This window comes from Athene cunicularia (genome assembly GCF_003259725.1).
Source record: "Athene cunicularia isolate RWA chromosome 22 unlocalized genomic scaffold, athCun1 chr22_part1, whole genome shotgun sequence".
Classification (NCBI taxonomy): Eukaryota; Metazoa; Chordata; class Aves; order Strigiformes; family Strigidae; genus Athene; species Athene cunicularia.
The window spans coordinates 4,299,309-4,314,879 of record NW_020799128.1 but is presented as its reverse complement, the minus strand read 5'-3'; the positions used below and the strand labels follow the sequence as shown (position 1 = coordinate 4,314,879).

The 15,571-nt window shown below is 59.1% G+C and overlaps 2 protein-coding genes across 4 annotated transcripts in view; one reads left to right on the top strand and one right to left on the bottom strand.

Annotated features, from left to right (window-relative positions):
* The first annotated feature begins 25 nt into the window (after positions 1–25).
* Positions 26–4,571, top strand: PLPP5 (phospholipid phosphatase 5). Of its 3 annotated transcripts, XR_003399886.1 has the most exons (7): positions 26–187; positions 1,522–1,612; positions 1,788–1,851; positions 2,443–2,567; positions 2,943–3,113; positions 3,401–3,710; positions 4,228–4,571. XR_003399886.1 is itself a non-coding variant. In XM_026863079.1 (6 exons), the coding sequence occupies exons 1-6, from the start codon at positions 83–85 to the stop codon at positions 3,568–3,570; spliced, it is 726 nt and encodes a 241-aa protein (XP_026718880.1). In that variant the 5' UTR covers positions 26–82; the 3' UTR covers positions 3,571–4,571. The 3 variants fall into 3 exon arrangements, 2 of the variants coding, with proteins under 2 accessions (XP_026718880.1, XP_026718881.1); XM_026863079.1 differs by having other exon boundaries at positions 3,401–4,571; XM_026863080.1 differs by having other exon boundaries at positions 167–227; positions 1,566–1,612; positions 3,401–4,571.
* Positions 4,572–4,720: 149 nt separating this feature from the next.
* The window catches only part of DDHD2 (DDHD domain containing 2), a 12,247-nt gene continuing 1,396 nt past the window's right edge, over positions 4,721–15,571 (bottom strand). Inside the window, exons 4-18 of the mRNA XM_026863030.1 lie at positions 15,380–15,566; positions 14,623–14,712; positions 12,252–12,372; positions 11,259–11,348; positions 10,019–10,154; positions 9,230–9,438; positions 9,035–9,105; positions 8,807–8,926; positions 8,522–8,617; positions 8,049–8,159; positions 7,806–7,961; positions 7,623–7,725; positions 7,374–7,538; positions 6,968–7,130; positions 4,721–6,697 (exon numbers count right to left, since the gene is read on the bottom strand). Coding sequence (XP_026718831.1) covers positions 6,607–6,697; positions 6,968–7,130; positions 7,374–7,538; positions 7,623–7,725; positions 7,806–7,961; positions 8,049–8,159; positions 8,522–8,617; positions 8,807–8,926; positions 9,035–9,105; positions 9,230–9,438; positions 10,019–10,154; positions 11,259–11,348; positions 12,252–12,372; positions 14,623–14,712; positions 15,380–15,566 — 1,909 coding nt within the window. The 3' untranslated portion in view covers positions 4,721–6,606. The remainder of the gene's footprint in view (positions 6,698–6,967; positions 7,131–7,373; positions 7,539–7,622; positions 7,726–7,805; positions 7,962–8,048; positions 8,160–8,521; positions 8,618–8,806; positions 8,927–9,034; positions 9,106–9,229; positions 9,439–10,018; positions 10,155–11,258; positions 11,349–12,251; positions 12,373–14,622; positions 14,713–15,379; positions 15,567–15,571) is intronic.

Here is a 15,571-nt window from a genome sequence, read left to right as displayed (position 1 = left end):
AGCGCTGCCGGAACCGGGGTGCGGGGGGGCCGGTGCCGCCCGCCCGACACCGCGGCGTTTGTGCTCTTTCCCCTCCAGGATCATGGAGTTCTTGCCGCCGTTCCAGCGCGTGGTGCAGCCCGAGGAGATGTGGCTTTACAAAAACCCCTACGTGGAGGCGGATCACGTACCCACAGTACCCATGTTTGTGAGTTTGGCTCTTGCCGGCATCGCCTTGGGGTTTGTCTGTAAACGACCCTTTGAAATCAAAGCTGGTAAAACACTTGTATTGCGCATGCCGCTCGTTCTTAACGGGCGTTACTGAAAGCGCCAGCTAGGCACTGTTTCCAGTCAGGTTTTGTCATCTAGTCTTTACCATCCAGGGTTGTCTTTGAGATTTTAGCTGAATTTATAAAAACTAGCGGGGGCTTTTCCCTCGTGTTCATAACCAATTTCACATCCGGATTACCAGGACCACGGCAGGTAGCACATCTCTCGCTGCCAGGGGACGTTTAGCCTGGAAGCAGTTATTTTCAGCAAAATAAATTTTATTGTGAAGATGTTTTCCCTAGGATTCTAGGCTCCGTTAAAAGGGTTTAATATAAAACTGTAAGTGTTTAATTTCCATTAGACGCCAGTCTGATAAAGCAGCTGTCTCTGCCTCGGAAGCAGGGGGTTCGGTGAGACGCTGTGGCTCCTGGGTTGGGCAAGCACCCACTTTCTTAGCAAACAGCATTTGGGATTTTCTGCGAGAGCCGGGCACTGCATTAAAGGACAAAACCTTGGTGTCGCGTTTGGATGTGGCGGTGTAAAGCACGGCGGATGCCAGACTGGAGGTGGTAGCAAACTCCTTGGCAGGCTGTCAGACACCGTGGATGTCCCCGGGGTTAAATCCCACCACGGCCATGGTGTTGTGAATGGGAACTGGTTTCCTCTGAATCATCGGCTCCTGGATTTTTTGCTGACAAGCAGCATGGGTGCTGCTGACAAAGAGATAATCCTTGTGCTTGCAGGGGTGGGAGAGCTGAGGTGCTGTGGCTGATGCTGTGAAGGGGAACCCGCAGGCAGGAGGGGAAGGGAGCTGCAGGCAGGAGCGATGCTCCCGAGGCAGAGGTGCTGTTTGAGAGCCTGGGGAGCGCTGGGCTTTCCTCAGAGGAGGGAAGACACTGCTGTGCTGCTGAGCATGTGCACGGATGGGTAAAGCACGGGAAGGAGTGGGATGCAGAGAGGGGTTTTTTAGTGCATTGCACTATTTATGCTGCCTGGGGTTGTTTTTCCCTCGCGCTTTGGTACAGGCAGTGCCCAGCAACCTGTGGGTTTTGGTACACGAGGCACTGGATGGCAGAGGAGGAGCAGCCGTGCTGCTCACCCTGCTGCGAGTGCAGCTGGGTTGGTTTGGCTTTCTGATGGGAGTGTAACTGTGTGTGGGAAGGACAGGCTGCTGCTTGGCTCCAGGGAAGGAAAGGTGTGTAACCTCCCTAAGCAGTTGCTGCTGTCTCCTGGCGAGAGTGCTTAAGTCTGCTGCTTCTCGTTTTTCGGCAGTTCATCGCGTTTCTGTCTCCTTTATTGCTCATTGTCCTGGCGAGGGTGTTCATGAACGCCGACCAAGATGACACGCGGGAAGCCTGCCTGGGTGAGCTCCTCCGTCCCCCCGCGGGGTCCGCCCTGAGCCGGGGCTCTCTCAGACCAGCCCTTTGCTCTTGCTGGGGTATCAAAGCTCTCTGGCTCTAGCTGAAGTCTGAGCGCGCGCCTGAATGCGCTCGTTCAGGTGGGGGCGATGCTGATGTGACCTCTCTGCTTTCTCGTAGCTGCAAGCCTTGCTCTTGCCCTCAACGGGGTTTTCACAAATGCCTTGAAGCTCATCGTGGGGAGGTGAGAAACGCTCCTGCGCGGGGATGGGAGACGCGTCTGCGCGGTGGCAGAGCTCCAACTGCAGGAGCAAGGTCCAAAAGCTGAAGTTGGACATACTCAGCCTGGGACGAATGTGTTTTTTCTAGCTGTAAAGGCAATTAAATATTAGAACAGACACTGGTAGGGGGGACCTGCTGTCTCCAGGCATTATTTAGGTGGGTTTGTCCAGGCCTGTGCCAGGGGGGCTCTGGGCAGGGCAGTGGAAAGCTGCCTGTGCCGAGTGCATCTGCAGAGGTTTCTCTGACATGTGCCGAGGCCACTGGGGACTTGGTTCTTGCAGAGCATTTGCTGTGCCAGGCTGGGCGGGAGTATCAGGATGGGGCTGACCCGCAGGGCCTGACAGGTCCTGCCCCAGCAGTGCTGGGCTGGCGAGGGTGCCCTGCCCACGCCGGCAGGAGCAGAGTGGGGCGCGATGCCCAGTTTTGTGTTCTCTCAGCCCAGGTCACGGCACTGCCCCTCTGCACCGTGGAGGGAGCTGGGCAAGGGCTGGTGGCGGCTGGGATGCGGGAAGCGCCGCACGCCCCAGGGCTAATGCCTCGTTCTCTGCCCTAGGCCACGGCCAGACTTCTTCTACCGCTGCTTCCCCGACGGCCGAGCGAATGCGGAGCTGGTGTGCACGGGCGACCCTGGCGTGGTGACCGAGGGCCGCAAAAGCTTCCCCAGCGGACACGCGTCGTGTGAGTTCTCCGTGTCCCCCACCCGCCACAGCCCCAGCAGCGAGCTGGGGTGAGCAGCAGCCCCTGGGGAGGGCAGCTTGGGTCTGCGTTCACGCACCCTGCAGCTTTGCCTGCATTCATCAGCCTGTTGGGGGGCCTCAGTGTTCCCTCTGCCAAGCGATGGGGTGACAAACGTCGCGTGAAGCTGCCTCATAGCTACTGGGAGGGGGGATGCTTGCAAGGTACCAGCTTCTATGGCTCCTGTCACTCAGGAGCTGGTGCTTCCCTTGGGGCACAGACATCCCCTTCCAGCACCGCAGGGGAGAGGATGAGGTTCTGCTGAGGGCCCACGGCGGAGCCTGGTGCCATTTCCGAAGCGCCGCGTTTCTCTTGCAGTTGCCTTCGCTGGCCTCGCCTTCTCGGCCTTCTATGCAGCCGGGAAGCTGCGCTGCTTCGCTCCCGGCCGGGGCGGCAGAGCTCTGCGGCTCTGCGCCTTCCTCCTCCCGCTCTTCCTTGCCACACTCATCGCCGTGTCCCGAACCTGCGACTACAAACACCACTGGCAAGGTGGGTGCTGTCTGTCTGCAGGATGCCCGGAGCGTGGGGACGGGTTCAGAGCACACGATGACGGCAGCTTGGGGTTTCGATTTCTCCTCCCCTGGTAACTTTTTTGCTGCCTGCAAGGCGACGCCGCCTTTCTCTTTGGTTTTGAAATACATGCCAAGGTTTGTTTTATAGCCAAGGGTCAAGGTGCCGACCCAGCTCAGCTCTGAGCAGGCTGAAAAGCTGCAGGAGTGAGTCACAGAGCTTGGGAGGGGAACGGGAAGTGAACTCTCCTCTGGTCTTGCCCACAGATGTGTGCGTTGGCTCAGCGATTGGCTTCCTGCTTGCATACCTCTGCTACAGGCAGTATTACCCTCCTCTGATGGACTCCATGTGCCACAAACCACTTCTGTACAAATCCAAAGAATTGCCAGTGCACCAAGAAAAGCCTGTGGCTTCCAGCTTTCACCTGGACATCTAGTGACGGGCTCTGTCCTGCTGGCACCTCCTGCTCCTTCAGTGCTGGGGCAGGGCAGCGCGCGGGGAGGTTGCTCACGGTCTGCAGGAAATAGCTGGAGTAAGGACGGACCTGAAGGCCAAGCAGGTTTCTCTGCGGCGCTGGTACGTTGTCTGCTCCGGGGCCTGTGTCACTCCTTTAACTGAATGTTGTCAGGGTCCCTCCCCTTGAGCCTGTGAGAGGTTGGACCCAGGAAGGTGCTGAAGAACTGGAAAAAAGGACAGTCTGGTGTGTCCCGTGCGGGGGAGTTCAGGCGTCCAGTCCAGAAAGCACCATCGGTCGTGTCCCTTCTGGTGGGAAGGAAGAGCAGGACCGGCTCCCGGTGCCAGGCCTCAGTCCGTCTTTTCAATTGCAGCTGAGCTAATTGGAGTAACGAGCAGGAGGTTGCAGGCTTTAACCGTGGATTAAGTGGGGAGAGGGAAGGTGAAGCTAGTGTGATTGTTATTTGTGTTACTGTGCCAGCCCTGATTTCTTCTAATTGGCCAAATAAAGGAGTTTAATTTTTTTAATGAACTGTGGTACTAAACGCTTTACTTAAGGACTCCAAGGGTTGACTGCTGTACAAACCACTTCCTTTGCTGTGTCTGCAGGGCTGTTGATTCTCTATCTCTTTCCTTGCAGCTTTAATACAGTTGTAAAGAGGTGACAATCTGCAGAAAAGGAAATGGTGTCTGAAATCAGCCCTTCAGAGGTGCTTGTTTCTCTACACCATGGTTTGTTTGCTCAGACAGAGCCAAGGCACAGCTGTGTGGCAGGACTGTTGTAAGTAGTTCCTGGTCACTGGTCTCCACAGAAATGTCTGTTCTTGACCAGGTGTGTGCACGTGCAGGCAGCAGAGGGGAGGCTGTGCCCCAGCACGTGTCTCTGCCAGCCTCGGGATGTGACAGTAATGGGAACACCACCTCATCCTCCTCAGTTTGGGCCACACGAGCCCTCTGCAACCCTGCAACTTCAGCAGAAGTTACAGAAACAGCTTTACTTCCCCCTAAAAATGTGCACAATGGGAATTCTTCAGCCCTCTCCCCCCAGACACACACCCACCACAGTCATCTACTTATTTATTTTGGCTTTTGCTGGAAAAGACATTAAATAACATTTAAAATGTATTTTAACATTTTTTTAACAAAGTGCTTAAATTAAAAAGCTGATCGTGAGAGTGTCCCATGTTAAGACTGTTCCTTTCCTACTGTTGTAGGAGATGCTTTAGCAATCGGTAGTTCAGGTGCCAGCTGAACAGCGTCTGTTTCTGCAGCCAGGTAAAAGAACAGCTTCTCTCCTTTGGGGTGGGAGGGGGGATGTAGGCTGCAAACAAAACCTTTCAAATAGTGCACGATGAAGGACAAACAAACAGGCTGTGGAAAGAAGGCTCCTTACCCCATGCAGGGCAAAAGTCAGTGGAAAGTGGTTTGGCTCTTCCAAAGGCTGTGGCAGCACCCACCTCCACCTTGCCCACAGGCTCTGGCCCCAGCCCTGGGGGGCTCTGGTGGCAAAGGGGGGTCCCCGGGGCTCACTGGCCCCCGCCCCCTTGGGCCAGAACACAGGGAGCTGCAAGCTGAGCTGCCGGCAGAGCCGGGGCCACTTCTTCACTGGGGACACGCTGTCTGGACCCGACAGGCCTGGGCCCCCGCCTCGCCGGCCACGGTTTGTGTATTTAAACCAAACCCCGCGGCTGGAGCCTGCCCAGCGCCAGGTCCCCGCGGCCACCACGAAAGCCACACTGCTCCACGCCCACAGAGCGCGGCAGGGCTGCCCCTGCAGGCCCCCCCCTTCCTGGGTGCGCTGAGGACCTGCTGCTTTCCCCCAGCCTGAGCTTTCCTCCTGCCCGGTTAGATCTGGGCGCCAGCCTGGCCCTAGGCGAGGTGCAGGCAGTGCCTCAGGGAGGCCCTTGGCTTGCGCCCAGGTGAGGGCACCGAGGGGTCTGGGTCAGGTGTGCTGGAGATGGTCGGTGGGATCTGGGGAGCTGGGCGGGAGGGGACGCGCTCCCCAGATGCCTGTGCCCGGGCTCCACCTCCCAGAGCCCGCAGCCCGTTAGGCCAGGGAGACGCCAGCCATCCCCCTCCCTCGACAAGGCTGCTCCGGCTCTCCCCATGCTGCACGTTTAAGGCTTTTTTATTCCTCGAGGTCACGAGTTCCCTCGCTAAGCCAGGAGCAGGGTCAGGCCCTCAATGGCTGCTTGGGGCTGGAGGAGTGAGCGTGGGAGCTTGCAAGGCGCAGGGTGGGAAGTACATGCTGCCGCGGGGAGCCACGGCACAAGTGCTGTGCGTGCGCGTGTGTGTGTGTGTGTGAGCAGAGGGGATCTCCCCTGATGGTTTTCCCCTGGCCCCTACCCAAAATGGAGGAAAATCATCTCCGGGTAGCAGCAAGTACTTGGGAAGCAGCATGCAGGGACAGCGGCAGAGGGGAGAGGAAGGTAGAGGAGGAATCTGGACTTTTCTGGTGAGTACTTGGACCTAAGAAAGCAACAGGTGAACACGGGGAGAGCAAACCCCAGCACTAGGGCAGCCCAAAGCCCAGCCCAGGCCCAGCAGCCAGAGCTCCAGGGCAAGAAAACGAGGACGCCCCTCACCTCTCATCTACCCCGGGCCAGCAATTAGCAGCAGAGGGTGGAATCCCCCTGCCAGGGCCGTGGGGGCCGGGCTCTGGTTTGTCACCTGTAGGTAAGAACCGTTCAGGCCCCGAGGCTTGGAGCAGGGGCCGCGCATCCCCGGGGGACACTTGGACTGAGCCGACAGAACCGCGCGGGGTGCTGCCGCCCTGGTCTGCAGCAGCAAGTCGTTACCCTGCTCCTGTCCGCGGTGCTCGTGTGCAGGGCGGGAGGAAAGAAGCCAAACATGCTGACAGGCCAAAGAAAAAACCCGACACAAACTCCTGCATTAGACACAGCGCTGTAAATAAGGTCCCTCAAAGCGAACCGGGTGTCCTCTGGGGTGTCCTGGGCAATCCGGAAGGAAGGTGTAGGCGAGGTGACTTACAGCGGGCGGCCTCAACAGCCCCGGTTGGTCACTGGCTGCCTGGCAAAGGCTGGTCCAGTGTGATGCCTTGCGTCTGGTAGATCTCCTTCAGAACCAGCAGAACCGTGTCTTCTGACTCCCTGGAGGAGGAGGACGGGAGAATTAGAGGGGGACACTTGGCTCCCCGCTCCCTCAGGACTCCTGGCACCGTTGTGGGGCAGAGGCAGCACTGGGGGCACCAGTCCCCTTCCACTGTGTGTCGTTCCCCACCCCCCCCCACAGCCCCGGCCCTGTCTGTGTTACAGCCCAGACACACCTTAAGGCTTTTCTTACTATGTTGGCTTTAAAAGCGATGCCTCGGCTTACGTCAGACATGGACTTGAAGCTCTGACAGTCAGGCAGAATCTTACCAGTAGCAGAGGTGCCCTTGTAGTGCAAATAAATACTCATTAAAGCTCTCGATGGGCTTCTCCTGCAGCACGTAGTCTATGCGCCTCCCTCCGTTCAGCCTCCCCACGTTAATGAGCGCAGCCTCTTCCTTCCCTGCCGGGGGGGTCTCCTCTGGCTTTGTGTCTGGAGGGACGAAGAGCAACGTGGTTCAGCCAACGGGGAGCAGAAGCTGCGAAATGCCACAGTGTGGCCGTGCCACCCCTGCGCCCGCTCTGGCAGAGAGGGCCAGGTCCTTCCCCCAGGGCTCTCCCACTCTGGGACAGCAGCTCTGTGAGGGGCAGCCAGAGCTGGGGGACAGGCCGAGACCCCAGCCCGGCCACAGGGAGCCTGAGCGCGCTGCTGCATCCCCCCGCCCGCGCCACCCACCTGGTGGCTTCTCCGGGCCGGCCTCTGCCTCCGGTTCAGCGTCGGGTCCTGCCGCCTCCACGGCTGGCAGCGGGGCCCGCGTGAAGGACTGCCAGGCCACCCGCAGCGACCCCAGCAAGTTGTTCTTCAGGTCCACGCTCATGCGAGTCAGCCCCTCCTTCAGCTCTGAAAGGCAGGGGGGCGGTGTTGGGCTGCGGGGGCCGCAGCAGCTGCCCGGGGCAGGGCGAGGGGGGCTGCCCCTTCCCTTACCCAGGTGCATCCTCTTCCTGCCCTTGTGGTGGGGCAGCAGCATAGGCTCAAACTCCAGATCTGGCACAATCAGGGGCTCGATCCTGTAGGCCACCGGGTCGTACTGCGCAGAGGAGGGGGGCAGTGAGCCAGGGCTCGTGCTCCGCGCGTCTCTCGCGGGAAGGCTCTGCCTCCTCTACCTACGGGGTGGAAGATGTTGAAGAAGCCCCTGCAGGTGGGCAGGCTGTAGTCTGGGTTGATCCGCTTCACCCCTCGCACCGTCAAAAACATCCCGATGGGAGACCCGAAAGCAAAGAAGATGGTGGGTTTATAATCCAGCTGCGGGTAGTTTGCCAAGACCTAGGAGAGAGGGAGGCTCAGATTTGTTCCTGGACAGAGCCCCGCGCTGGTGGGAGGAGCCCTGCTGTTGCCGTCAGGACATGTCACCTGTCCTAAGCCGATGTCCCAGAACTGGCAGTTCCTGCCACCGTTCGCGCTGCTGGGGCCGTGCTGCGATGGGGACCCTGGCCTGGCTCCACCGGCCGCTGCGCCCTGGTCCTGCAGCAACACAGACGGGGACCCCTGGTAGCGTGGCTCCTGCCACGAGCCCACGCCACGGCCCGAGCCCCCCGCCTGCCAGTGAGAGCCCCCTGACCCCCCAAGCCGGGTGACCTGCACCACACCATCACCCATCCGCACCGCCGCCTGCACCCTGCACCCAGAACGAGCGCGACCTCCCCTACGGGCCGCGGGATGGAGCCATCAGGGAACAGGCGGGAGCAGCCAAACAAGAGCCCCCGAGAGCCGCCCGGGCAAGGGTGGCCAGGAGCGAGGAGGTCGGGGTGATCGGGGACCAACCGTACGTGGCGCAGGCTGACGGGAGGTGACCTGGGAGGTGACGAGCTGCGTGGGTGACAAACCTGCATCTCCCTCTGGGAGTTGAAGTAATGGAGGATCTTCGTTCTTGGTCCTAGGGGAATCCCCATTTCTTTAAAGTTCTGATCTGTACACAGGAACTGGAAGGGAAGCAGTCCAGGTGTTGGCAGGGGAGCAGAGCGGCGCGGGCGGTGAGGTATTGCTCTCCTCTCTGATTCTGTTCCTGCTGCACTCCTCGGAGACACTTCACGTGCCAGCAAGGTGTGCACAAGGCAAGAGGGCTGGGAGGAAAAGCAGAGAAGAGACAGCAGAAGAGGAGAGCTCCTTACCATTGCCTGCGGGTCCATCTTCTCCTTCTCAAAAACACCACAGTATTCAGACAGGTCCAGCTTCTTCAGGGCTTCTATTACTTCCTCAGTAACCCTGAGGTCCGAGGCTGTGCTGGGCTCCTGCGAACAGGACAGAGCCATCGGGGTCACTCCCCTCTTCCCCGCGCTCCGGGGTCTCTCCCCGCTGCAGCCACCAAAGCGGGGGGTCGGTGTGAGCTCCCCCCGTACCTCCTGGCCACGCTCCCCCTCCTCGGGACCTGCCTTCTGGTTCGTCAGGAGGTCAAACAAAATGAGCGACCCTGGAAACCAGGACAGAGCATCAGCACCTCGGCGGGGAGGAGCCTGTCTGGGGCGAAGGGCCGGTGCCCTCCCCGCTCCACCGGTCCGGTGGCCTTCGCCCCACCCGTGGGTGAAGCCCCGTACCCAAGCTGTGCCCCGCGATGGACACCCCCCCTTTGAAGAGGGGGTTCCTCTGACGAAAGAGCTGGTACAGGCGGTTCATTTCGGACGCCACCGTGTCCAGGACGGTCTGGCAATAGGTGGAGCTGTTGTAGAAGAAGACGTCCAGGATGGTGTCGTTGATGAAGTGACGCAGGCGGTTGATGCTCGGCAGAGTGATTCGCTCCAGGTCACTGCGAGGGGGGAGGAAAACGAGGAGAGAGGGAATTGGAGGCAGGGGTGCTGGCGAACCCCGGCGCGTTTCTAAAGCAAAGGGCAAGTTCGGAGGAGGATTGTCACCCTCTCAAAGGACGGGTGTTGTAATCCAGAGCCTTGGCTCGTGCCAAGGCTGAAGGCAGAGGATGGCCTGTGCTCTTGTGCTCCAGGCAGGGGTAACGAGCCCAACCTCCCCCTCCCGGGAGCTTCCCGGGGCGCTGCAGAGCAGTGTCTGCCTGCAGAAACAGGGCAATGGGTTTCCAGTGGCCTTTGGCAACGTGCGGGTGCCCACGGCCCCTGCTGGCATGAGCCAGGGAAGGGCAGGAGCCTCTCCTGGCCGCTGGACGCCCATCAGAGCAGGCACCGGCTGCGCTCTGCGAAACGGGACTGCAAGGCGACGGCGGGAGGGAGCTGACATGGGGGAGCTCTAGGGACCCCGTCTGTCCTGCTCACCCCTGCACACTCACGGGTCTCCCTTTGCCCACGGTGGCCACCAGAACACTCAGTTTCCACAGGAGGAGGCTGCCTGTGCGCTCTGCCGCTCCCGCGGACACTTACACGTCGACGCCAGTGGAGTGGAGGGAGCTGTGCCAGTTGACAGGCAGGAATTCCACCCGGCCGATCTGCTGCTGCTCCTGCGCCTTCCTGAAGTGCGCCTGCAGCATGCTCAGGGAAACGTTCCTGAAGTCATTCACTGGGAAAAGAGCATGAATTCTTAGCGAGATCCAGCAGGCCGCAGGACACACCTGCTGCATCAACAACGCTTAATAAGATAAAAGAAAAGATCATTACCAGGGGAAATCCCACCACGGTCTTTAATCTGCTGCTGCTGCTACCCTACGACCTTGAATCTTTAACTACAAGATCAGGGGAAGGCTCCACGTCCCTACGTGTGCGCTTACTGGATCCCATCTGTAACAAGCTTCCCCTCTGCGTGGTCAGGGCATGAACACAGCGGTCAGGACAACAAAAGTACTTTTAGGAATGTAAAAAAAATAAATCTGTGCAAAGATGCACATGTTAGGGAATCCTGAGGGAGGACGTGAACTTGAAATGACTCTGTTCTGCGGGAGAAAGGCTGGTTCCTTTGTTACAAGTGGTCAGCAGCCTTCAAAAAAGTTTAATCAGATGCACGTATAGAAGAGACTGCATTAAAGCAGAGGTATATTTTATAGGAACTAAACAGTCCGCTGTGAAAACTCTCAGCTCCCTTGACTTCTACAAGTTAAATCATGTCGGGCTTCCAGGCAGTTTCAGTGATCACCTCCCCTGCAGAACTGAAGCCCTCAGAGCAAATAATAACGGCTGGGTCAGAGCGGAGCCGCTGGGTTTGGAGCCCTGTGGCCAGCACGGACCCGCAGTGGGTGCTCAGCGCAGGGCCAGGGCCAGCTCCCAACCTCCAGGCAGCCTGCGGGTTCCCCGAGCCAGAAGCAGCATCCCTGGGTTTGCTCTAAAATCACTCCGGAGAGTGTCACACCTCCCCCAGTGAGACTGACCCACAGACGGAGCAGGTTGCTAATTTAGCAGGTTTAGACAATTACTTGGACAATCTGCATCCAATTTGGAAAAGTCCCTATTCTGAGCAGCAGCAGAACACGGTAGTGACAAGCGGCTGCCCAAACCTTTCCAGATGGTGGGATTTAAGGGCTCGGCGAGCATCGCGCTCACGCTCCCCCCGTGGGCAGCACACGGGACCGTGCCACTGGCCGGGGCGGGGGCCGCGGGGGCCACAGCCGGGAGTGTCACCGGCCCCGCCAGAGGCAGCGTGGAAGTGGCACCGGCCGGGCCCCGCACCTACCACACTGGATGATGTTCCTGAAGCGGATGTCGCAGGCCGGGCCGATCCCATGCACCACGAAAACCAGGTGGTCGATCTGCAGCGGCTCTCCTGGGGGAGGAACGAGAGAGTCAGAGCACGGGCCCTGCAAGGGACCTGGCTGCAGGGGGAACCGCCCCGCTGCACCCACGGGCTCTGCGCAGAGCGGAGCTCCCACCCTCACCTCAGCAGGCAACGAAAACCCCTGAGCTAGTGCTCGGGCTCTGCGGGATTTCTCACGTTCCTGAGCTGTCTGTCCTGCTAAGTTCAGCTGCCCACCCTGGGGCATGGAGGAAGGCGAGGAGGCTTGAAGAGCATCTGCCACTGTCAGGCTGGTCCTCGTGGCTCACAGCCCCCGGCCGCTGGGCACGGGAGGGGCAGGACCAGGAGGACGGGGCCCGGCTGCCTGTGCCCTGCCCGCTCTGCAGAGCCCCCCGGCCCCCCACGCTCTGGCATAGGCACCAGGCAGAGTCACGTCCTGTTCTCTACTTCCCACACACTTTGGTTTCCATACGCACTCTCCCGGTTAGACGGGACTAACTGCCTGTCCCCGGCACCGGGACGAGGCCTGAGGCCGCAGTGGGAGCTCAGGGAGAGCTGGGAGGGGGCAGAGCTGACGTGCAGCTTCAGAGACAGGGCGAGCATGTGCCCCAGCATGTGCCCCAGCGAGTCACCGCCAGTAGGTGGGTGCTAAACCCGTGTCCCCACCACGGGAAGAAACTCCTTCACGAACATAAGCGCCGAGACCTCCGGGGTCATTTCAGGCGCTGCCTCCCGCAGCTCTGGTCTTGGGCAGGCGCTGGGAGCTCCCCAGATGCCTGCTGCTCTGGTGCTGGGAGTTTCTCAAAACCATTCAGCTCCTTTCAACAGGATATGCCTCTTGTTTAAAAGGATGGTGGAAGCTTCATTTTGAAAACACAGGGCAGAGAACAAGCTCTGTAGCTTTGTGTGGAGGGGAGAGAGAAGCGAGCTCACCGTTGGGGATCTCGGCAGCGATGTTTTCCACCCCTCTCTTCACAGTCCGAGGCCGACCTTGCTCCGTGGGAGTTGAGCCCCAGTCGTCGGAGGTGGCAGCGGGGTGGTAGTGCACCATCAGCTTATAAACAAGAAGAGCCTGTCATTAAGCCGCCCGGCACCCGCGGTGAAGCAGAGCGGAAGTTCCACTGCAGGAGCCAGCGGGTGACGGGGCGGCACCAGCCTGCGACATTCACCCGTGCCGCTACGAGCCCTTTGCACAAAGGGAGTGAACGGCGGCTCGGGAAGAGACGCTGGGGGGTGAAGCAGACTCTGCTGGCACTGCCCTCGGTCTGCGAACGTCCTCTGGACAAAGCTGATCTCTCAGCAGGCGTGGTTAAAAGGAACAGCAGAAAGGCAGAGCAGAAAGCCTCAAGAGAACAGAAGGGACGTCCGTGCTGGCCAACAAAACGACCACCAGGCCCCTCCTCACCTTTGGGTTGTGCAGGATAATGATTTCTCTGCTGGGGGACTCCAGCTTCTTCTTCCATTCATCCAGGGTCACAGCAACCATGTAAGCTGCCTAAGGTAAAGCACACCCTCCGTGAGTCAGCTGAAGTATTCCCATGAATATTCACCCACTTGGGACATTCCCCACCCCATTTTACGGTGTCTCTTATCAACACACTTTGCGAAAGAGGCAGAGAAATCAGGCAGGTCAAGGTGGAGGAGGCACAGGGTCACCTGAATAGCCTGCTAGAGAGCAGCAGATTTCCCCATCAATTTAGAATTGTGTTTTTTGGTACGTCAGAACACGGATTATTGTGAAGATGTATATTTTTACACACACATATCCCCACATAGGTATCTTTCCACAGAAAAGCCCTCGGCCGTTCACAGCACAGGCCACTGAAGTCTCTGACACCACGTGGCCTTCAGTGGGTCCCCGTGACGACGGTTCCTCCTTCTCCCCTTCACAACCCCCTCGGCTTTGGCGACACCACACGCATAGCGGGGCCGGGGCAAGGGGAGGCCGCCCAGCCACAGCAGCTGGGAGGGACCCTGGCGCTGTGCACAGTTGTTAATCAGCTGCAAACACACCACCCCAAAGCCTCTTTCAAGTTCACATCCTCGGGTGTGACTCTGGTGCCGTCGCCCCATGTGCAGTTTGGGATGTGGGGGCCGGGATGTGACAGTGAGAAGCCCAGATGCTTCTCGGCAAGTCGGATGCTCCCTGACAGCGTGTTTACCTCCAGCTCTTCGCTGAAGGTCTCCGAGTAGGGAACGTACTTATTGTCCTTGTCTCCCTTGTAAAACCAGGTGCAGCGACGCACTTCAGACACCTCCTCCTCCCAGTACACTGCGACGCGCTGCCTCTTCTTCAGGTGCACGTCGTACCTACCCCCCGATGTCGGCACAACCACATCTTCTTTGTCTCTCCCTGCAGGAACCAAGGCCTGAAATTAATCGCGAGAGGAGCAGGAAGGCGCGCTGCCCCGAAGCTGTGCACGGGCCGGGACAGAGGGACGAGGCTGGAGCTTCTCCTGCAGGCAGCACACGCCAGCGGGCTGAGCTCCAGCGGCAGGCAAGCACGGAGCACAGCACCGGGTCAAAGCCAAACCGAGTCAAACCTCCCCCAGAGGCCGAAGGTAAGACGAAGACGGTCAGCTACGACCGTCTTCCCCTCTAGCTCAGGCACGGGCTTACACGGACTCCTCCCGCCTTGCTTAGATGGCAAAACGTGAATCTGGGGCCCTGGCAAGTGCGTTGCTTAACGCTGGAGCTGCGGGTCTCCAGGGCTTTAGGCCGTTCCCCTCTAAAATGGAGAACTCGGCTCAGATCCCAGCACGGATTTCAAATTCCCTTCATTCTGCTGCCGTTGGGGTCCGCGCTCGGTTCGGCAGCGGCTCCGTCCAAAGCTCCCTCGGGGAGGGCGGCCGGGAGCCGGCCTGGGGCGCCGGGGGCTCTGCCCCCCCCCGCAGCACCGGGCAGCACCTCCGGGAGCAGGGAATTGCTCCCCAGCGGGATTTCTGCCGCTGGCGCTCCCATCCCCGCCGGGGGGGCTTTGCAGCACGGGTATATATAATTCAGAGCGTGTATCAGATGAATGAGGTCAGAGCAGTCGATGCAGCCCAGCAGCCCGGTTGTTCACGCGTTCGCACCGCTACGAGCCCTTTGCACAAAGGGAGTGAACGGCGGCTCGGGAAGAGACGCTGGGGGGTGAAGCAGACTCTGCTGGCACTGCCCTCGGTCTGCGAACGTCCTCTGGACAAAGCTGATCTCTCAGCAGGCGTGGTTAAAAGGAACAGCAGAAAGGCAGAGCAGAAAGCCTCAAGAGAACAGAAGGGACGTCCGTGCTGGCCAACAAAACGACCACCAGGCCCCTCCTCACCTTTGGGTTGTGCAGGATAATGATTTCTCTGCTGGGGGACTCCAGCTTCTTCTTCCATTCATCCAGGGTCACAGCAACCATGTAAGCTGCCTAAGGTAAAGCACACCCTCCGTGAGTCAGCTGAAGTATTCCCATGAATATTCACCCACTTGGGACATTCCCCACCCCATTTTACGGTGTCTCTTATCAACACACTTTGCGAAAGAGGCAGAGAAATCAGGCAGGTCAAGGTGGAGGAGGCACAGGGTCACCTGAATAGCCTGCTAGAGAGCAGCAGATTTCCCCATCAATTTAGAATTGTGTTTTTTGGTACGTCAGAACACGGATTATTGTGAAGATGTATATTTTTACACACACATATCCCCACATAGGTATCTTTCCACAGAAAAGCCCTCGGCCGTTCACAGCACAGGCCACTGAAGTCTCTGACACCACGTGGCCTTCAGTGGGTCCCCGTGACGACGGTTCCTCCTTCTCCCCTTCACAACCCCCTCGGCTTTGGCGACACCACACGCATAGCGGGGCCGGGGCAAGGGGAGGCCGCCCAGCCACAGCAGCTGGGAGGGACCCTGGCGCTGTGCACAGTTGTTAATCAGCTGCAAACACACCACCCCAAAGCCTCTTTCAAGTTCACATCCTCGGGTGTGACTCTGGTGCCGTCGCCCCATGTGCAGTTTGGGATGTGGGGGCCGGGATGTGACAGTGAGAAGCCCAGATGCTTCTCGGCAAGTCGGATGCTCCCTGACAGCGTGTTTACCTCCAGCTCTTCGCTGAAGGTCTCCGAGTAGGGAACGTACTTATTGTCCTTGTCTCCCTTGTAAAACCAGGTGCAGCGACGCACTTCAGACACCTCCTCCTCCCAGTACACTGCGACGCGCTGCCTCTTCTTCAGGTGCACGTCGTACCTACCCCCCGATGTCGGCACAACCACATCTTCTTTGTCTCTCCC

Excerpts from the sequence above, each read along its gene's own strand:
- PLPP5 (XM_026863079.1), top strand. The coding sequence starts at position 83 with ATGGAGTTCTTGCCGCCGTTCCAGCGCGTGGTGCAGCCCGAGGAGATG. Across the intron at positions 1,613-1,787 it reads CACGCGGGAAGCCTGCCTGG|CTGCAAGCCTTGCTCTTGCC; the intron begins GTGAGCTCCTCC and ends GCTTTCTCGTAG. Across the intron at positions 2,568-2,942 it reads CCCCAGCGGACACGCGTCGT|TTGCCTTCGCTGGCCTCGCC; the intron begins GTGAGTTCTCCG and ends TTTCTCTTGCAG.